Raw genomic sequence first — 22,697 nt, 5'->3', positions numbered from 1 at the left:
GTGACTGCAGACCTCACCATCAGCACAGCGTATCCGCCAAGCTGGTCACAGGAGATGGTGGTGAAGTTGGCGTCCGCGTGGAGGAGGCGGCAGCCGGCGGGTTCCCAGTCCCCCTGGCCGTCCGTCAGGCTCGCGTTCCAGCGGGCGGCCGTGGCGTTGGAGCCGCGGCCCAGTCGGCGGAGCGTGACGTTCATGGGGCTCTGCAGGGCCGCCTCGTTCTCATCTGCATGGCGCACAGGCTTTCTTAGCAAATTCCACGATAGAAACTCAAAAAAAAAAGAGTCTGTCCAACTACCACTAGCCTTAAACTTCAAAACGTGATAATAATAATCATGAATGATATAGTAGCTGAATAATAATTAATGATAAGGTAGCTAAATAATAATAAATGTTTTGATAATAAATCATAATCAATTAAATTATAATAATCGATATGGTAGCTAAATTATAATAAAGTTTGTTAGCTAAATAAATTACATTGTAGCTAAATAATACAATATAAGGTAGCTAAGTAATAAATTATTTGGTAGTTGAATTATAATAAATTACATGGTAGATAAATAAAATATATGGTAGATAATTATAAATTATAAAGTAGCTTTAATTATAGTAATGAAATATGTCACCTACATAAATTATATTGAATTTATAATGAATTATAAGGCTAAATAGCTAAATAATAAAATTAATGAACAATAAATAATACAGTATTATTATTTTTTGGTTTATATAGTCGCTACTAACCTGAACTAAATCTTAACAGTTGCTCTGAGACCTAGATGTCACACCCAAGGGGAAGCAGGAGAAGGAGTCGAAGATGCGGGGAGCGAGGGATTTATTGGACGAACGGCACGGAACACGAGGCAAAAACACGTAATGACGTTAATGACAGAACTAGGGAACGACGCACAGGGAAGCACTTAAATACATGAACTCGGTTAAACAAGGCTAGACACAGCTGGTAAGACAGGGATTCCACACATGGTTAACGAGGGGGCGTGACACACAGGAGGAGCGGCAAGATCGGGATATACAGTAACACTAGAGGTGCTCGTTTAGGTTACTCTCGTTGACCCTCTGTAAATGCGTTTATCCTTGCCCTGTGACCCATGTTACATGCTTTTACTGTAAGGCTTTTCACATGCACCTATCTGGATGAGGATGACTGGTGTGGCCACGATCGTCCTGTTGCCCGAGTTTCCGGTGGATGGAAAAAGCCACCCATTTCTGAAGGCCAGCAGCTGCAGCCTGTGGACGTCGTCATCTGGGCCAGAACCCGGCAGCTGGGAGAGCAGTGAGGCCGGCAGCTGGATAGACGCTTCCGCCATGCTGTTCTAGCAAACGAGCGAGAGGGGAGTATCACAGCTATGTCGTGTGGGCAAGTCCGTTAACGATGGTAAGCTCAGTAAAATCTAAAAAAGAAGCTTTTGATTGGAACTAAGAAAGCATCTCTCTAATGCTTCTTCTTTAGTACCTGAGTGTTGGTACTGATGAAATTCAATCACTTTCAGCTCCTACTGTTCAGAACAAAGCCTGTGTTAGTCTCATCTAAGGCTTATTTTACATGCTAATATCTGCGACATCTAAAATTGGATTTATGTTTATATATTTAGCAGGCACTTGTGCTCAATATGATGTACAAGGCGTGCAGATAGTACATCAAGGAGTCAACTAAGCATAAGTTGAGAAAGAAGGGTTTTCCGGTGTAACAAATGCGTGGTGCAAGTTAGCATTGGAATCGGAGCTATAAAATACACTACAAACACAAACACAAGAAGCTAATAAGAGAGCTAATCAATCAGGGTACAGTGCTCTCTAGAAAAACTCACTATAGCCCATATTATAGCCCTGAAAGGGCTACAATGGAGGCCAACAGACCTTGAGGGCTGCACTGGAATTAGTGCTGGTCACATCACACTTGAAGCTCAGCTGTCTGTCCAGGATCCCGTCTGCCTCGCGGCCACCAAGTTCAGGGGAGGCTCCCCGATCTGGAGCCACCTTCTGGAACAGCATGCAGGTCATGCCATCGAAGCTGCTTGCTCGGAGAATGTGGGCCTCCAGGGCGATGTTACGGGAGGCCTGCAATGTCAAGCGTGTGCCAGTGACCACACTGTGCACCCTGTCCTACGTCAGAAGACGAGAGATGGCTGAGATGGCTCTGGCTCTCTGCCAGCCTGGGCTGCCTGATTCCTGATTTAAGTTGAATTAGCTAAAATTTTGAAGCTGTGGAAGGAATTCTCTAGTCCCTTTACTCAAGGGTGGTTCTTATATTTTACTCTTTAGGAATTCTTTAGTCCCTTTACACAAGGGTGGTTCTTATATTTTACTCTTTAGTCTGAGCCAAGTATTCAAAATTGTTTGGAAACATACAAAGTCTACCAGTTTGTTGTTAGTACTGATCTGAGGTCATGGGGCCACAAGCAGAAGAGCACAGGAACTTTTCTCTATGTGAAGGATGATGAATGTTTGAAACAAGCTCCCTAATAGTGGACTGGAGCTCTATTAAGTGACTCAAGTGACCCTGTATTGGATGGATGGACCCAGATGAACGGAAGAGACCGAATAGCTTCACCACACATCAGATGTTCTCTGTGAACTTTCAAGGCTCCACTAGCGCACCTGGTGGCCCTGGATCTTCTGCAGGCACTGCACAATGCGGGTGCAGGCTCGCCCCTCCTGCTGGGCCAGTCGCAGCAGCTCCCTGTCCGCCAGCATCAGGTTACTGGCGATGTCCACCATCACATCCCCTAGCTGTGGGTGTGCAAAGTGCACCGGTTTAAGGTCACATTACCTCAGTGTCGCTACAGTAGCAAAGGCTGCTGGGAAACATCACCGTGTGGGCTTACCTCCTAAGACAAAACCATTCTCCTGCTCCCCATTGGTGTGATTTTAGTAGCCCGTCATGACGCCACCACATTTCTAGGAGCTACTGGATGTAGAAATACTGTAATACAGTGTGCCCTGTATCTCTGGGCAGTGTGGCCCCTGATCGGTCACTGCACCCTAGAATGACGGCGCCCCCTGCAGGTGCTCTCCTCTCAGTGCCGGTGTAGCTTGGCCACTGGAATGAGGTCTGCTCTCTTGTCACAGCACGGTAGCCAGACAGTGGTCCAATTGCTCCTGTGGCTTCCCGACGACATGCTCTCTGTAACTGTCACTGCAATCTCACTGGGGATTAAATGCGACAAGGCCTGAGAGCAGCTGGACCATGAGTACAGAGGTGCAGTGAGGCATTGTGGGATATCATACAGAGGGATGGAGTGGGGGTAGTAAACCCATTCACATGAGGGTATATGGGACCACATGATGCTGAGACAGGAGGAATGGATGGGGGGTTTTGAGCAGAAGCCATAAGACAGGGCCAATCACAGATGAAAATTAAACGGGCATCAGGTTTGAGGAAAAGCTATTGGTTATATTGGGGTGCGGGGTTCCTCAGTAAGTGAAAAGGCGAAATAAATGATAAAAGAAGCAAAAGATGGGGGAGACAAACATGCAGCTCGTCCAGAAAGCCAGCAGGGGGAGCTGTTCATTGTTTCAGAAGAGTAAAGCTGCCCTCTGTGGCAGGAGAATTGGGAATGTCAGCAGGGAGGTAGTTAAAAGGAGATTTAGCGTAGTATTTCAACTGGTTGAGTGGCAGAAGTTAGTGGGGTAGTGTGGGAGCGTTAGGGTTAAACCTTGGTCATGTGACACAGCGGAGCCACATGCCTGGACCCCATGTACCCCAGCTGTCTGAGGGCAGACAACTGATAAGCGGAGTGAGCCGCAGGTAATGACCCCTCTCAAGATCCATCATCTCCCTCCACCTGCTCGCCTGGGCCTTCATCTCTGAGAGCTAAGGGCAGGTGGCTCCCTCAAAATCATTACCATGAAGAGGAGTGGCAAATTCAGCCTCTCCACACCACAGCGAGCAGCGGCATCGGATTCCGGGGTCAGAAACACAAGGGTAACGACAAAATACGGCGTTTTACCATCTGCATGGAGGACAGCGAACCGGTGCAGGTAAAACTCTCAAGCTGTGATTTATCTGTTCCGCACATCCTGAGGCCAGACTATGCTAGAGGAGCCAGAGTCTTACCTTAAAACTGCTCTGGGTTCTCTACTAATTATTCTCTATTTGATAAAAAAAAAACACACTTTGGAAACTGTGCTTCAGAACCGAAGTGAGAAAATCGTTAAACTTCACCTACTGACTATTCTTATCGCATTAAATAGCGCTGAAATTATTTCAGCCGTATCTAAGTACATGTAGGTTTCCTCCACAGTCAAATGAAAATTGATGTTCTGTTCACCACACGTCACTAGATTCTCAGAAACTTCATTGAAACAGTGTCTCAACCCAAGTTTGAGGACCCAAGATGAGGAGGACCCAAGGTGCCATGCAACACCGGGGGCTCACATCTTATACGTGATCACATAGCAATAGTCGCTCGTCAAAATACGGTTGACCAAGCCATCTTCAAGGAATAATCCGCAGAACCCACCTCCTTATACATCCCAGCAAACTTGCCAAATTTCTCAATCATTTCAGCCACAAAGATGATGTCCATCTTATCGAAGAAGCTGGTAGCCTCCTCGGTGTAGAAGAGCAGCTGCCTGGCGATGGTCCCTGCGTTGGTGAGGTTCAGGGGCATCTGGGGAAGGTGACCAGCATCTGTTGATTGTCCCTCGTCAAAGGCATTGGCTGATATATATACAGGCATGAACTTCACGTGCTCAGTGGAGCACCTACTGGTAATAATCATCTACTAATCATTGGCCACAAAAAATCTGGTTTTGCTACAGATTCACATTCTGAGAAACAAATACACTGAAAACGAATTCACTCGGGAAGATGCAGTGAAGTGTAGAGGGTATTTCACTCAGGGACCGTGAATTAGAGAAAATCCTCGGGCGCCAAGCTTCTCTTGGTGATCTGGATTTCCAGCCTTAAACAGCCCAGTTTTGAAGACCGTGTACGATCTTCGCATTTTTTTTTTCAAAGTAGGATTTCTGAAGTAGTATGAAAATGCACCATCTGCTCCTTTATGTGGTAAAATATGGGCACGCATGCATTAACCTTAGACCTGAAAATGACACGGCATTTGCTCACGTCAATAAAGAATACCTTAGTGAAATCCGGCAGCTCCTAATCAACCTTCACACTGCGGCTGTCGCATTGACAGGCGACTTGAGGGTGCGTTCAGTTGATCTCTGATGTCAGTGACTCTAATCAGAGGAGGATTTCTGGCCGTAAGTCATCAAGGAGATGCTGAACTACAGAAACTTCTGATGGGCCCCACTGACCTCACTAAGCAAGCCTACTGGGGGGTTGGCTATGTGTTTGATTATGTGCGTGATTGAATATCCACTCCCCCCCCACCTGAACTTGCTTTCATCCCCCATTATGTTGCATTTATTTATGTTTTTAACAATGAAAATCGGGTCCACATTAAGCCTTGATCATTGTTCTTCACCCGATCGCACTGCATTGTTTACGAAGCAACGTATCAATCTTCTGCGTACAGCGAATTGCAAAAAATTGTGCCGACACTGCCAAATTTTAGAGACGGCACAACTTTATTTAACTGCTGTTCAAGTTCCTTATCATACTGTGCACGTTATTTGTAAAAATCATACATTCGATGATTAAACAAGTAACTGGAGCAACAATTGAATAAAGTTCTGCGATCTCTAAAAGCGTTCACACAATTTCGGCCAGTAGGGACGGCAGAGTGGGGCGCTTTCCCACACAGTGATTATATCTCAAATTCGCTGTGACCTGGTTGATGATGAAGAGCACACGGGTGACGTCCTTCAGATACTGGCAGCTTGAGTAGTTGCCCTGGGCCCAGATGCCGTCCCGCTCGCACCGCCGCCAGGCCCTGATCTCCTCTCCGGGGACGCTGCCGTAGATGCCGATTCCTGAGCTCATGCTCACCCGGCTGCAGGGCAGATAGGCTGTTATCCCAGCCAGAGTCCACGGCCACCTGGAAACAACAATAATGATAATTAACCCTGATAATAATTAACCCCTCCATGCATTCTGCTGATAATCAGTTCATAATTTATTCTCCGTAATATTTCGCTGCTTGCCTAATTCAGGAAAAATATCAGGAGTGTTTTCTTTTGGGTTTTATAACGAAAATCATTATTTTATTCATTTGTTTCATATATATATATATATATATATATATATATATATATATATATATATATATATATATATTAGGAACAACCAGTAGCTTTGAGTTAAATAAATTGAAACCCAAATTATACTTCCAAAAGGCTGTTCCGTGTTAAAAAGTTAATTGACAGGCAGATCCATCGGGTACTTCTTCATTAATAACACCTTTGCAATTAAATAAAACACCAAACATTTCTATTTAGAATGACTCTAATGACTCTAATTGCAATTAACAGCAAAATGGTAATAACAGAATTGAATGAGTTGGTCAAAACAAAAAAAATCACCACGTTTAATGAAAAGAAAATGTGCAGATATGTTAAATGTTGCTTGTTTTGTTGTGAAACTACTAACTTGCAACATTTTTACAGAATTAGCCAAGCATCTCAAAGACTTTCTGTCTGCCCTGAATGCAAATTCACTGGGTCGTAAGGAGATAAGCAGCCGAACTAATAGTGAATCTTCTCCAATGTAAAATATCACGGTGATTTGAAATCCCCATCTTAAGATTAAAAGTATGTTTAATTTGGTTTTACTTCAGCAGCATCCAGAGATGTTCCTGGACCTCTGAGGTATTGGTCACAGGTTCTGGTACGGGTGCCATAAAAAGTAATAAATGATATTACAGTACTGGACAGAAGAGATGGACTAGCGATGATTCACCAGTAGATGTCACTGATGAGCTAAGATAGAAGAAGTCGCGTCACATTTATAGCAGGAAAGGTTAGATCAACAATAAACAACATTATTGTTATTAAATACTTACCATGTAGCTGCCACGTTTACGTTAAAGACATACACGAAGGTCCTCCACTGCACAAAACTGCAGCAGATGACGGAGTATTCGGATATTTCCGATAACAGCAGTCCTTCCCTGACAACCCCCTGTGCCCTCACCTGAACTTGCCCTTGTTGTTGGTCACCATATCAGGTGGGCAATGTTCAGCGGACCTCTCCAGAACCATCACGTGGACGGCACGTGTGCTGTTCCCACGCCGGGTGCTCACCAGGCACTCCCAGCTGCCCGTCGAGTCCGGCTGGACATTGGAGATGGTGAGCACGCTGCAGCCGGCAAGAAGAGAGAGGGATGGAGGGAGGGAGAGGAAAGAGAGAGAGGCTACTCAGTCAGATGCCGTGCAAAACCAGCTGCCACTCTACTCCCAGGGGTGATTCTTCCGCTGGACCTATGAGTGAGATATTCATCCTGAATCGCTCCAGTAACATAAGCAGCTCTTTAAACAGGTCAAATATGAAATGATCGTATGATGTAGAACAACAACAAATAGCCCAATTAAACCCCAAGACTTCATGAGAAGCCTTATTGCTGGGATTGCAGCTGTAAGCTAGTTGTACAGTAGTCGTCCATTACGCCCTACCTGGAGATGTAGGAGCAGCCTAATGTCCGCTCGATGGAGATGCCCTCGGTGGGACTGGCCTCCACCTCCTTCCCATCCTGGAACCAGAGGACGCTCATGTCCTGGTCGACATAGGAAGCGAGGCACCTGAACGGAAGGCTGTCGCCCTGGAACACGATCTGCCGCTGGGATGGAATCATCTGGAAGGAAGGCAGCTCCAGAGGGGCGTCTGGGATTGGAAAGGGTGTCGCCCTTGTTACCCCAGCGAAAACCACTAAAGCATTTCAATGAACGAGCAGCTTCTGGCCATTAAAACACCTCATTAATGACCCCCACCTACTGTAGGACACACGCATGCTCTTCCGTCAGCGGCATAGAAGTTATGCTAAAAGTAAGTATCCAATGTCCAAACCCTGAATAAAACAGCATTTTACCGTATTCTGCTCAGGATCAAAGATGAATTGACCCTTAATGAGAGCAATGCAAATGTGATATTTAATTCTTTAGCATATATTCTAAACAAAAATACATAAAATGAATATGATGGTTTATTCAAAAGAGAAGATAAATCATTAGGGGATGAATCCTTTGCAAATATCACATTTAAATACTGACATCTGCCGAGTGAAAAACTAATTTTTCCACAGGGAGTCATTGCCAAAAACTGCAGCATAAACACTGTAACCCTAACCCAGAAGCCTAAGCCTGACCCAGAAGTCTAAACAAAACTCTAACCAGCAGTCTAAACCAAACCAAGATGCCTAAAGCGAGCACTAACCCCGCAGTCTAACCCTGACACATAATCCTAACCCTAATCCAACAGTTTAACCCTCACCCTAACTCAACAGTCTAACCCTAACCCAGCAGCCTAAAACTAACCCCTAAACAAGCAGCCTAAACCTAACCCTAGCCAGCAGCCTAAATCCTAACCCTAACCCAGCAGCCTAAAACTAACATTAAGTTAACAGCACAAAGATCTGACTTGTCAGGCTATGTTATTACAATTAGTAAATACCCCAGCTTGCTCGTTTTTTCATGATTGACAGCGGGCCCGTCCTTTCCCAGCCAATCAGATCCAAAGTTAGGTGTGTCTTACCACAGGTAAGGCGATCCGCCTGGAGGGAAGGCAGGGGCCGGCCCCTTAAGAGACGCGGGTATGAGCAGCGGGTGTCCCTCATGGTGACAGCCCTCTCCCTGGCCCAGCGCAGCAGCCACAGCATGCTGCAGTCACACAGGAGGTAAGGCGTCTGAAGCTCCCTGCGGGACGAGGGTCACACAGAGTGCTGGTTCGGCAGGGCAATAAGACCCGCGGATGGAGTCTACCTTAAAATCTACGTCCTGCTGCTGGGCTGCCAGTTCACCAGAAAGCAACTCCTAGATCCTCGAATGAAAAGCCATTCAACTCTACATTTACCAAGGTCACCGACGAAGCTTTAGCTGATATTTAAAAACCTCCATGCCTTGTGTCATTTTGACTTCATCAGATCTTCATCTAGCCTTGATAATAGAGAATTTTACTCACAGAAAAAAATGACTTTCAGCATTGATATTAAACACAGTAACCATAATTCATGGTTGGGATGATGAAACTTCAGTGCTTGGTGTTGGCCAAACATGCTTCCTATTTATGCCTATAAAGGTCAAACTGGATCTACTGTATCTTTAACAAGTTTGAGATGAGAAGCGTCTTCTTTGGCTTCCTCCCCGCTCTCCTCCCATGAATAATACCCCTTGTTGAGAATTTCCCCTACAGTGGGTTGAGGAACATTGAAATTAGCCAAGATGCCTCTGCAAATCCGTCGCTGTTACCGCAGGAAACTGAACCCCTGGAGGAATTTCTGTTCGACAACCACTTCTGGGAAAAGTAACAGCATGTCAGATTTTTTCCACTTTAGTCTCCATGGCTGACTGGGGATTGATGGAGTCCGATGGGCTTTATAACGCTTTTCATTCTCATAAGCTCTTTTTGACAGCTCTTTTTCTGACATCCTCAAAAACCGCTTTCGATAATTCACATCCACAAACCCCCCAGTCATGGGGAACCGGCTCTGATAATGACAAGTGTGTTTTCATAAGGAGGAACATAACTCACACCCGATTGTCACTGATTGGAATAACCGATTGAAATTATTCCCTTAATGCAGATGAAAGTTCTCTGGAAGTTTCGCATACGTTGTTTTCCCAGCTAACAAGCGAGAACATTGCATCATTTTTGTTCAACAAACGCAATCAGTCTTCCATCATCACAAGCCGGAATGCGCGCAATTTCAAACTTTCTAACATTGCAGGGTAAAGTTTGTTAGCCAAAAACAACACGACGGAGTGAAACTTACACCGACTTCAAAGACCCGAGCCTGTCAAAGGCTCCTGGGGAGAAAGACGCAAACAGGTTCCCTGAGAGATTCCTGAAAGGCAGAAATTCAGAATCAAATTAAAAAGGGCCTTGTTTTGCCCCCTTAATGAATGGCTGACCTACAGTAGTTGAAAAAGTTAATTACTTCACACTGTATGGGGGCAGTGTAATGAAACAAGAATGATGTGCGTCTAATACCATCTCCAGGAGAGATCCTGAGTTTTTATTTCATTTTATGGGGCCCAGTGTAATAGCAATTAAAGAACTGGTCTCATAAGTAAAAGGTCACAGTATCGTATCCCCAGCATAACTGTTCTGCCCTGCGGTCTGGTGAATATTTATTCTGGATAGTATAAAATATAGGTGTGATTTTACAGGCTGCTAAGCCTAAAAATAAATGATGTCATAAATGATCAAGTGTTACTCCAGACAAACTGTGTTATGAGTCAGTAAATTCGAATTACTCACAATCTAACAAGACCTGGGAGATCGGCAAACATGTCCGCATGTAGGCAGCCGAGTCTATTGTTTGACAAGTCTCTGGAAGGAGAGGAGGAAGACAGGAGGGTTATATTTCCAAAAAAAAATAAATCCAAAATAAAGCGTGCTGTTGCCTGCTTCGTGCCATGTGCCTCTCGGACAGGCTCCACGTTCGCAAGGCACGTGACCTCTTATGGAAACATTTGCTATCTCTATGTGAGTAAATCCCAGATCATACAGTTTCATACTCTCCCGAGATCCAGGCAGTTATTTTTTTTTTAATATTGATTAAAATTTTTATTTGATAGGGAAATGAAGTTGGTAAGGTCACCTCCATACATATGTGCATATGTCTTGAAACTCCTAAATGTCACCTTTAAGGAACAGCAGGACTTAATAGAATTGCATGCATAGTCCAAGATATACGAGCAAAAACATCATTTCCTGTACAGAGGACAAAAATAAATGGCTGGATTTCAGGATGATAGAAGGATTGCATGTAGTATTACATACCAGTTCAGTGGAATGTCCTATGCAGGGAATAAGAATATTAAATGATATGTCTGTGCTATAATGTGGACATGAAAAATACATTTGCTTTAGCTGAAGCACTTCAACATCCTGCTTAAACTACTGTAAATGTAAATGTAAGTCAAATAACAGCTAAACGCTCGTGAAAATGTCTCACTGAACTTCCTGCCTTCGGGCTTAAGATGAACTACTTGTGATGAACATTGTAAACATCAAAGGCAATTAATCTACTTGTGGCCCTAGATTCTGGAAAAGAAAAGTGACAGTCAACTACAGCCTTATCAGCGAATACCGAGAGCTGAGCTTGGCAAACATGCGAACGCATGCTGCGATATGGATCTCGATGCATTAAAAAAATTCGTAATAATTAGCGAAATGGAGAGATACTCAAGGAATACACTTTGGTGTACAACGCAAAGTTCCACTACGAATCAGCTACTTCCTCCAAGCCAAAGAGACATCATACTCTAATATCAACATCCATCCCTATATGTGCTTATGTGTTATAACTTTGGACATCGGGCTGGGCGTGAGTACGAGGGTGAGTGCCAGGAGTTTTGCGCTTTGTGTCTTTTTCTCTGAGATAAGCGCTTTATAAATAAATAAATTACTTACTTGCTTACTGTCTAGCCCACGGCCAAAGCACAGCCCTGACACTCAAGGCGTGAATGCTTCTCCTTGTCTGGCTTGATCTTCAAAACTTCCAAGACAGTAATTCACTGAGAGCAGCCGTGCCTTTCGCTGCTTTTCTGAGGAGGGCTAGTCCAACGTCTCCTGTTGGCTGGGTCTCACCTACTCACGCCCAGCCGATGTTTTATTAACGAGGCATAGAAGACATGTGAGGGTGAACCAAAAAAAGCCAGACTACCCGAGTCCCCATCGCCTTCAATTGTGCCTTTTACCCTAAAGGTGACATCGTTTTCTCATAGCAGCAGACGAAGAAACAAAAAGGTGTATAGAATCAGGTCATGGGACCACAAAACAAGAGAATGCAGATGAGCATTAGGGGCATCCTGGTCTTCAGGCTTGGCCTGAAGGTATGATACTTATGATAAGGTGTGATTCTTTATCTGACATATGTGCTGCATTATCCATTGCCTATTGCAGTTGTTTACAAAACGCAGTGTTTATACCTTAACATATCTACTTCATTATTTATTATATTATTATACTATTCCATTCCATTATTCTATTTTAAACTTGTTACACCAGCTACAGGAGTCACAATAAAGCTGAATTGAATCCAACTGAGTCCAACTGACTCGTTCCCAAGGAGGCCAGCGTTCCTGGGAATGCCACCTCCAAAAACAGGACAACACGCATAAGGTGCATCTCACCCTCTACGCATCACTGATTACGAAAGCACAACTCCGGACTCTTCCAGGAAACCAATCGCGGGATTTAACCAGGTAACACTGGTTAACATGAGGGTAACACTGCTAAAAGATTCAAATAAACACTCTGTTTCAAGGGAGCATAACGCTCGCTATAAAATAACTGTGTATTACAACTGAATCGCGTTAAGCACTGAATGACAGAAACCAGATGTTGGAAGCTGGGTAAAAAGAGCGCATGTAGAGAGCTGAGCTTTGTAAGGACTAAAATAATTAGGACAGCATGTTCTTTGGAAGGCCAAACGGTACCTTCATCGCCCTCAGGCAAATCCCGAACCACGTTCGCTGGCGAGAGCAGGGTACAGACATTTTGGATTAACCTTGAGGTCATGGGCAAGAAGCTCCTATTGACTATTATCAATGCACTCAGGCCATCGCATTAATGTCCGCAATGAACATCACTTGGGGGGCAAACTCTTAAACCCTGTCTGAGAATTTTTATTTTACGTTTTATAACAGAGGGAAATCTCAAAAAAAAAAAAGGTTTAGAATTAGTTTTCACTATTTAGAAATAGCCTCTCTTTCAAAATTTACAATTAGCCGTTGTATTTATTAATTTATTTTTTTGTTGTTGTTTTGCTAATTTATTCAGCTGGATGTTTCACTGGTGTTATTTGGATGCTTAACGTGCTCGAGAGTCCTAGTGAAGCGCCCCCTCTCTGGGATGCGAACTGGTGAGAACCGGTATGAACCGGTGGGAAGAGGGTCAAACCGGTCGGCTACTCACAGTGTTTCTCCCATGACGATTAATTTCACTTTTATTAAAAGGCTTTAAAACAGAAAAGGGTACGAAATGTTACTGTTAACCAGACTAAAGGTCAGGCTCTGCTCTGGACAGTGACACCATTACCGCTGCACGACATTTCCGTGATTCCAACGGCCGACTTCTACCTGCACTGAGAGTCGCGCTCACCCAGAGACACACGCGCAGGTGATGACAGGTTGCGTTATAACATCGCTCCCTCGATTTAAGGTGTCCGATCTCGGCCGGGGGTACGGGTCGCCGGTTCAGGCAGCTAATTACGCCTTCTGCTCCAGTGCTGGGGGGGTTGAGCATGCGGGGCATGTTGATGGTGCCAGACCTGTCTCTGGCCGCCTGTACGCTTTCCTCTACCACGCTAGGGGCTTCTAGCTCCGCCTTCCTAATGCCAAGGGGTCGCATGGCAGGCATTTTGGACTAGCCCCTACGGAAAGTGGACAGCTGCAGCAAATCATGAATATCTGGCTCCTGGGCATTTATAAATACAATAATATAAAATGATCCGAACATTTCCCAACCTCGAAAGACGATGGAGCTAAACGTTTTTTCTTGGGGCTACATACGGGGACAAGGAGGCATTGACCACAATTGAAAGCTTATTGGCCCATGGAGTCCACTCATCCCTGTCACTCAGTGATTCAAAACATGCCATTGGCTAATGATAAGTCCGGCCCCTCTGTATGAATCATGGTACCTCTTTTGCACCACTCACCCTGAAAAATCCTAGAATCGCCCTTGCCCCCCCCTCCACTCCTTTCCATTTAAGGAGGCAGGAACAAGCAGGAGAGCGGTTATTAAAAGCTGTAAGGGGCACAGTTGACCAGTGAAGGTGGTGGCACCTCAACGAATGGTGAGAAGAGACAGGCGTGGAAATCGAGATGACGACAAAGGAGAAACTCGAAGGAGGAGGCCTCGATCTCCATGAAAAGACAAGATACTCCTCCCTTCCTCGCAATATTGCAGCTCTTATTATTATTCACTGTTCTGTTGTGCCTTGAAATGCATGAAAAGCTTTTCATGTGTATTTCAAATAAATTCTCCATTCTGTATGTGTATATATATATATATACATATATAAAGAAAATACAAGCAGTGGTGGCCCAAGGCATAAGCCAATTAAACGGCTGCTTAGAACCCAGTGGCCACCAGGGGGCCCCCTCCATCTGATCAGCCTGTCAGAATGGGAAGGAAAACAACAAACAATCGCGTTAATCAAAATTGTCCCCCCGAAAGAGGAGATCCTGCCTGCAAGAAAACGAAGCGCACTGAGAACGCTGGCCTCCAGGCGGCGCCGCAGTCAGGCAGGAATTCACAGCCATCAACTGAGCCGGTGCTTTTTTCAGTGACCTAATGAAGAGGTGACACGAGGGGCCACATCTGCCCGGCGACGACCTCCGAAGGAGAAGCTGTTCGATCAGTCAAAAGAGCCAACTGCCAGCTGCCAGAATCTACCTGAAATATGAATACATCATGCGCCAAGACATTTCCGTCAGGGGCAGAAGAGACAGGGAAACACCCCAGTCCCTCAGCTCGCTGCGATGTCCACTTTCCGCCAAGGTCCGTGATGTTATCTTTACTTGGCAGAATCAGAGCTCGCCAAGTGATTTAACCTCCTCCCACGGCAAAAACCCGGTTCGTCCGGAATACTTACAGCCTCTTCAGTGCCAGGAGTCCAGCGAACGCCCCCGGCTGGATGTGACTGATGAGGTTATTCCGAATATCCCTGTGGAACACGGAGAATGCAACATCAGGACCCGATGGACGTGACACAGCATAAACCGTATCCTCCACGTCAGGAATTCTTCCGTTGCTGTTGTTTGTGAAGCAAATATACACACGCAAACAAAGGTGATCACATGACGCATCCTACAGGGGATCTGATTATTTATGAAAGCGATGCGAGCATGATTTGGGGTGTAGTATTACCATGGTGCACGAACAGCGACAGCGTTCACCACCATGCAAACCACGCATTTGCCCGCCGCCCCCCCTCCGTTGCTCACTAACAGTCACTACATTGCAGCAGTTTTTCAAAGCCTTTTTTTCTACCACGGACCACTTGTCATAAGGTAATTATCCCATAGCACACCTCTGATTAGCGTATAATACTAAGCGGCTCGTACCTATAACACGTATCACGTTGCTCTTGACCTGTTGGTTCAGGATCAGATACATTTTCTGAAATTTCCCTTTTCGAAAATCCGCCCATGATCTTGTCTTTTTGCAACAACAGCGGTTTGTAGATTGTCAAAAATACGTACGTGAACAGGTGGCAATCGTAGGGCAGCCTAATTCTCGGCAGGATTTGATTACGGGACAAGTGCGCTTAAAGCTAATTGGACAATTAAATGAATAGAACGGCGCTTATAGACACACACACACACACACATATATATATGTTCACCACTGACCCTCACACCTCTGGGACTAGCCCTATCCATCTCCCAGATGTGTTTGCTACAGTAGGGATGGTGAGGGCCACGAAGTGATATTTTGTGTGGGCAACCGCAAACAAAAAACCCCCCTTGCTTGCAAAATTATCAAACTGGCTCATAAAATATGAAATAGCAGTGAGGGTAGAGAGAGAGGGAGAGGGCTGAACTGTCTGTAACACTCTCGTCCTAATTGGCTGGCAATCGTGTAAAGTGCCGGGGGGAATCCTGGCGGACACGCCGCATTATTGGCCCGACTGAAAGTCTGCCAGCGCTCACAGGCTCAGGAGAGAACGGGAGGGGCTTTTAAGCTCGACTGTCATTGATCCATTTATGCCATCTGGCCGTCCTTCGGCGATTCTCATTGGCTGTTCCCTCCTGCGAAAGAGTGACATCAGTAGCCGTCGCCTAACTAGACACAGACTCGAAGAGAACTTCATAATTCATTGTGGCGGCCAGAGAGCCAAGGTTTCAAGGTCCGGAAACAGTACGTACATCGGCGAGCTTTATCTGTGCACCTCTGCACCTGTGATGAGAAGGTCACCGGTTCAAATGCTAGTGTCGACTGAGTGGTTTCACCATTGGGCCCTTGAGCGAGGTCCTTAACCGCCCCCCCCCCCAATTGCTCCAGGCACTGACTTACCCTGCCATCTCAAAATGCATGTCACTTTGAATAAAAGTGCTTTGTAAAACAAAAGTAACCCATCACCTCTAGAGGTGCAGGGCCGATCATCTCTCCCCTGCTCCAAATGAGATACGCCATTGATTTACTTGCTTGTTGGCTTGTTGACAATGGAAGAAAAGCACCATTTCCCCACATTTTAGCAAGGGACACTGCACCGAGTCTGTTTGTCAGTCTCAGAGATTTACTATGACGCACGCTCGATTGCTGCTGGGGGGACTGACGAATGTTTGACCCCCCCCCGGGGTTACGGAAGGCCTCATGGTGATGCAGCCTCATCACAAGGAAGGCGTGAACTTTCACAGCCATTCCTATACCTCTCTGCGTATCACCCTAACAGCTGCAGGACTGGCCATCTGACATACCAGGCATTTTCCCAGGGGGGCGATGGGTGTACGGGCTGACAAACCCACCCCAATTGGCAAAATCCATCATGGGACCCCCGCTTCCCCCCTCCCAGGAAAAGTGTACTATGGGGAATCCCAAAGCACAGGGCCAATTTTTAATCCAAGTCCTGCTCCGGCTTCAGTAGCCAAGGGTGTGTCTGTCAGTCTAGACGAAACATCAGTATAGTTGCACCTCTGAGTGATGTCATGGCGACAAGCATCCAGACAAAGTGCTAAGTCATTTCAGGCTTGGACAGAGTGTGTCTTCTGCACAAGGTTAGGTGTGGCTGGGGGGGGTCTGCGTAGGGTATGGGAATGAGGGTCACACGTCAGAGTCTGCTCCCCTTAAACTGATAACGAGCAGCGCGTTAGGTGGCGCCTCCTGTAGGGCGGGGCGCTGATTCTTCGGCGACGAAAACGCGAGCTAAAAATCACCCAGCGTCAGCTGGACCCTCTCCGGGAAACGTCAGCGCGGGGTAATAAATCAGGCGGCCGCGCCGGCCGTCGCTGGAAGGTTCCGGAGCATTTCCTACAGCTCTCCGGGGGAAGGAGAAGCGATTGTAAAAATGACTCAGCCGTACGCTCGGCTTTCTGCAAGAAACAATACCCTTTCAAGCCCACCCCCGAGTCCCTGTCCCCTTCAACATACAATCAGACCCATGCTCTAGTACACAACCCCTCCCTGACCATGATATTTTTCATTTTCATCATCCTGGGAGTTTGGCTCTGGTGCTAAACCTCAATGCTCCGCCAACTAGCACCGTAAATTGGAAAGGGCTGTCCGCAGCCATCGTGGGAAAAGCTCGACACGGAAACCCCAGCGGTTAAGGGCCTCCTCCACCAAACCAGCATCCCGCTTGTCCCAAATTCATGAGCGTCAGCTTTCTAGGAGAAAAAAAAAATGACCGATTTCTGCAACCTTTTAAAACCATTTAACGTCCGGTTGAGATTTATTGAACGGTTAAAGTAACAGGCGGAGTGTAAACTGCTCTGGGGAGCAACACAAAATAAATACCCCCCCCCCTCCCCTTCATTTCATCACAGAGGCACTTTCTCCTCATACGGCACCAGGCCCCCGAAGGAGCCCAGCACCATGTGGTGGCCGACCAATCGCATGCCTAGTAAACAGGCAAAGGAAAACGTGTGTTTGGAATACTCACAGTCTTTCCAAAGATGAGAGACCCAGGAAGGAGCCATTTTTGAGTTCTTGGATTTTATTGTTGCTTAAAATCCTGTGGAGAGAACAAAAAACCGAATGAGCGATTCTTAAAAAGGATGATGTCATTTGGATATCACAGATATATGAAACACAGGAGGGCAAATGAGCTATTTATACTGAAGAATGGCCCATTAAGTGCTGAGTTTTTAGTAAAAAGCCTGGTTGATTTTTACTCTTCATATGTTCTACAAGGGCTTGCTGTTACTGGTATGGTGGCTATAACCAAACACACTGCACAACTTAAGTCTAAATCTATTTTTTTATTGACCTATTTCAGCAGAAATTTCACAATCTGCTGACAAGTACACTTGCCAACGTAAACAACAGCAAACAAAGGATTTATGAATTTAAATGTATTAATGCTGACAGAATATCATTGATTTGAAAATAGAAAAAAAAAACACATTCTATATTTCAGTTACTATAACTGTAGATTTATTATTCAGTGTTGAACTGAAATATAAAAAGCGACACTGCATATCCACTGCACATTTGTTTCACAGCACATCTGTGCAGAAGGGAAGGTCATGTGATGGTCCAGTGGCCAATCACTGAAATGTACATGAGCACTTGTCATTCTGAGCATTGCTAACATAAGGAAAGGGGTCTTTTGATGGGACAGTAGCCAAACCCCTCGACACACAGAAGGGACTGGCTGTAGGCTGGAGTTCCCCAAATACGGGAACTGAATCCTTCTTCAGGAGCGGATCACCATGCTGTAAGTTTCACCGCAGTGGAGGCTTGGACCTAAAGTCTAATGGATCCTCTTGATCTCATCTCATGTGATTCTCCGGACTTGCCTGTTACTCCGTTTGTCTAACCAAAATCTATGTTTTAATTACTGCCAGAGGTCTAGGATTAAACCCCGGATTTAAAAAATATTCCAGGGCCTGAAGTGTGGTTTACTTCTGTTGGACTTTTGGGAAATGTGTGTGGCTGACTATCTCAAAAAGGTTCCATGAGGCTATCGCAAGTGGACATCATTCCAAGGAATTCCTACTCAAAAATAACTTGTGTTTTTCCTCAACTCAGTGTGAAAGTGACGGAGCCAGGAACAGAATCCACCGACAAACACCTTCCGTCCTCAGAGGAAAGACGGTCATTCAAGACAACATCAATTCTCAATCACGTAAAATCTCGTAAAAACTCATTTCAAAACTTTGTTAATCAAAGCAACACTTCATTTTAATCTACAAAGATTTCATTCAACATTGAGTTCCTCTGCCAGCTGAGCACATTTTTGTAAGCAGTGCTATCAGAAATGGTCTCCACCCATGACTGCCCCCTATTGGTGCTTAGCTGAAATGCATTTACAGACAGTTACACATATGGCCATTGTACTGGTAGGGCATACTGTGAGTGAAAAACAAGGGTGATGTGTTTCCAGTGCTGAAATCCACCCCTCCAAGCTAAAAAAGCAACTTCTGTAATCCATCACACCTACACGGTCCCTAGTAGCCGCACTCTCCCATACCAGACCTCCCATTCCTTTATTGATAACGTCAGACATCCGTGGGGAAATATCTGGCTAGGCACAACACCCCCCCACCCCCCCCCTCCATCCGTTAAAGGAAGGCCTCAAAAGAGATGGAGTACTATAGTTCTCTTCTGACATTCTCTATGTACTCAAAGGGCTACAATAAAGGGCATCCAGAAATCAAGTACAATCCATCCTGGACATGCAACAATAACAGATCTTTCACTGGAGTACACTCACTGATCACCCTCTCACAGATTTTCACACTAGTGCCCCAGCGGCACCGTACAATGCAGTGCTTAGCCTGACGGGTAAAATTACTTGCAAGCAACACCATGTATAGCAGTCTATGTGACAAATAAAGAATCTTCCAACGGACAAGGCCTTGAGGGACAGACCACACATCTCAAGACCACAGATTTATATATGGTCCGTATAATGACCGTCAAATTAACAGGGGATTTGAGCTGCCCTGACCAGATCATCTCATCCCTTCTACCACAAATTCCAAGCACTTCAGGAAACCAAGTCTCTGACAGCTGAAACTCCCAGATTCTTTCTATAAACCCGAGTCAACTGTTCCATGGGGAATGGAAACTCTCAGCTGTGAGGGACGGGCTGACCGTCCAGCGACAACCATATACGGCACCATGCAGTACCAAGAGTCTGGACACACCTACTTTTAAGGCTTTTGTCTCTAATTTAGCTATGTTATTCAACTTATAGGCCTCGAGGTAATGAAGTAATGCATATGAAATATTGCAACGACCAACAGAAGTGTTCAACATCTCAAAACATTCTCATATTTTAGACACTTCTTTTGCTCCGATGACAGGATTGCAGAATCTTGGCATCCTTTCAACCAGCTTCTAGAGGTAGCCACCTGGTCCTCCATCAGTTCTGGTCACAAGTTGACTACCTTGTCCTGTCACAGCACTTCATCTCGTTCCTTGTTTGCAAGATATCACTTACTACATAACCTCGAGATGTGCTTAGTGTCGCTATCTTATTAAAAAACAAATAATCTTCAGGAGGTGTGCTCAGACTTTTGATTGATACTGTACGTAACACTCTTCGAAGGATCTATTACGCAAAAAAATCATTCAGTCCATTAGAATGCTGTTAAATCTCAGCAGGTGAGGGAATTTTGTCTGTCTGGAATGTTGTGGGTTCAAATCCCAGCAAAGCCAGCAAAATAATCGTATCACAGCTGGGTCCTTGAGCAAGGTGCTTAACCCCAGCTGCACCAGGGGCACTGGCTGTTGGCAGACCCTGTCATATGCATGTGAGTCTGTTTCTGTCATGGAGGGAAAGATGGGATATGTGAAAATAGCCCAATTTCACCACACGGATGAATAAAGTACTGCTTCTCTGAGTGAGGTAAATAAGAGCGTGAGATAACTGTTTACAATCGATTTTGCTGCAGATCGTGGTAGCTAGGCAGCAGCGTGCAATGTCAGTTTGAATCTCTTAGTCAAGAAGCACATGCCCACATCCTGAACAACATCTATAAAGAAAATGTATATGTGTTTAGCAATCCAGATAATATCCACAGAAGTGTTAGCCTGATATTAAAGTTTTCTGTGTTTGGTGGGTACTTCAAGTTATGGCACAAACATTATAACGACGTTTGTCAGTGTGTCTGTAATACCTGTACGCAACACATGCAATCCGAATCATCCTGAACAGCACCCCCTACCTCACAGTGAAGGGAATTGTGCTTGTACACAAACTTAGACACTACAGTAAACGATTCCCAATGTATTGCAACAGAATAGCCTTAAGCATAATTTCTCCTGCAGTTTAAGGCTTGCTGGTTCGCGTTTTGACAAAACTCTTTTGTTTATAAAGCGTCCTTAGCTGGTCTTCCGCTTCTTATAGCACTCCTGTGTCCGAGGTTGCAAAAGGAGTGTTAACACCCCTTACCGCAAGCTAGGTGAAGGAAGCATGCCTACCGTTCACACTTTTTGAGGTGTCGCCCCTTGCCGTCCCAACAGAGAGATGCGAACCACCAACTTCACGCCTGCCAGTCATTAACATAACAGGTAGCTAATGCCAGAATGTACCCTCTCGAGGCTCCACAAAATAAGGGACTAAAAATGAACCTTTTTAAGTATGTTCACATTTGGCGAAATAATACTTGGCATCAAAACAGGAAGCCTGAAGATATTACCCAAGAGAAGAAGCTGTGCATGCAAGTCAAAGATCACCAACGCTCCTCGATTTTAGATGACATTCAATTTAATGAAAACCGGAGCAGATTCTGAGCAACCACTTTACCCAAGGCCATAAATTATAGGGCCAATAATCAAAACCAGCCCCTCCCAATGATCAACCCAAAATTACGTCCTTGACTTTACTCATTCAAACATAATGATCACCACTTATGCTGTTGTTTGTCACAGAGAGCCCTTCCTCAGTGACATTTACTTATCAGACACTTTTATCCAAAGCAACATACTTTTTTTTCCCCCCCTGGAGCAACTGGAGGTTAAGGGCCCCCCTCAAGGGCCCAACAGTGCAATCATTCTGCTAACTCTGAGATCTGAACTGGCAACCTTCCCATCTCTGGCACAGCAGCCTGACCGGCTGAGTCACGCGGCGCACCAGGGACGGTCTCAGCAAAGCCCACTCTCCCTCAAGGCATCATTTACTCCCCCCTAAACAGTGACACATAGTGACAGGAAGCGGCTCGCTCTCGAGACGGAGGCTAACAGAGGCTGCAGTCAGCGCGCAAACAATCATTTTTACACCGACCGTGTTCACAAGCAGCTGCGAAGCAGCGGTACTCAAAAAGCCAGCCTGGGTGTCAGCTGTTGGACCATCGTTTGATCTGCGGCCAATTTCCTGCTCCTCACAAGGGCGCAGATGTAGCTCTCCACCGCTCCACCTCCATCTCATGGCCCAAAATGAGTTCCTCTATTTATCTCTTTTAAATTTCATCTGGATGCCATGGAAGTCAAATGTAATTTATACGTTCACAGCTGATGCCTGTAAAGGGCCAAATGTAATACCAGTCAACAGCTGTCCTTCTCGTTCCTAAATGGACCATCAAAATCCATCGAAACTGCTCAGTAAAATGTATATGCTCTGTTTATAAACTTTATTTATATGCTCTGTTTCTCACTAGAATTTCCAATGAGAAACTATTTGTATGGAATGTGATGCACCAGGCACACAGGACAGAGACAAAAGTAAGCAATGCACTTTTATGGGGGGGGGACACAGACCAAACCAACTTCCTCTCTTGCATATTAAAAAGATGGCCACCAGAGGCACGGGAACCAGGGGGGAGGGGAGCGTGTACCACCCAATATTTCATTCTGATTCATTAATTATTAATGAAACACACCTTTGTATTTTTAAAAAATACAATTATCAAACAAATCAATTATCGCAATTTTGAACCTTTTCCTGCACCACTGACGGCCACTGATTCTGGGCAGAGTTAGTAGACAAATT

General features: G+C 45.3%; 1 protein-coding gene across 1 annotated transcript in view; it reads right to left on the bottom strand.

Annotated features, from left to right (window-relative positions):
- The window catches only part of LOC125720552 (adhesion G protein-coupled receptor A3-like), a 30,026-nt gene that overhangs the window by 5,580 nt on the left and 1,749 nt on the right, over positions 1-22,697 (bottom strand). The window contains 13 exon segments of the mRNA XM_048996085.1: positions 18-223; positions 1,148-1,334; positions 1,879-2,079; positions 2,620-2,751; positions 4,485-4,634; positions 5,762-5,969; positions 7,064-7,228; positions 7,543-7,750; positions 8,618-8,778; positions 9,855-9,926; positions 10,343-10,414; positions 14,691-14,762; positions 17,700-17,771. Coding sequence (XP_048852042.1) covers positions 18-223; positions 1,148-1,334; positions 1,879-2,079; positions 2,620-2,751; positions 4,485-4,634; positions 5,762-5,969; positions 7,064-7,228; positions 7,543-7,750; positions 8,618-8,778; positions 9,855-9,926; positions 10,343-10,414; positions 14,691-14,762; positions 17,700-17,771 — 1,906 coding nt within the window.

The sequence above is a fragment of the Brienomyrus brachyistius genome, chromosome 25, assembly GCF_023856365.1.
Source record: "Brienomyrus brachyistius isolate T26 chromosome 25, BBRACH_0.4, whole genome shotgun sequence".
NCBI lineage: Eukaryota > Metazoa > Chordata > Actinopteri > Osteoglossiformes > Mormyridae > Brienomyrus > Brienomyrus brachyistius.
The sequence above is the reverse complement of the archived record's forward strand: the minus strand, read 5'-3'. Positions and strand labels throughout refer to the sequence as shown.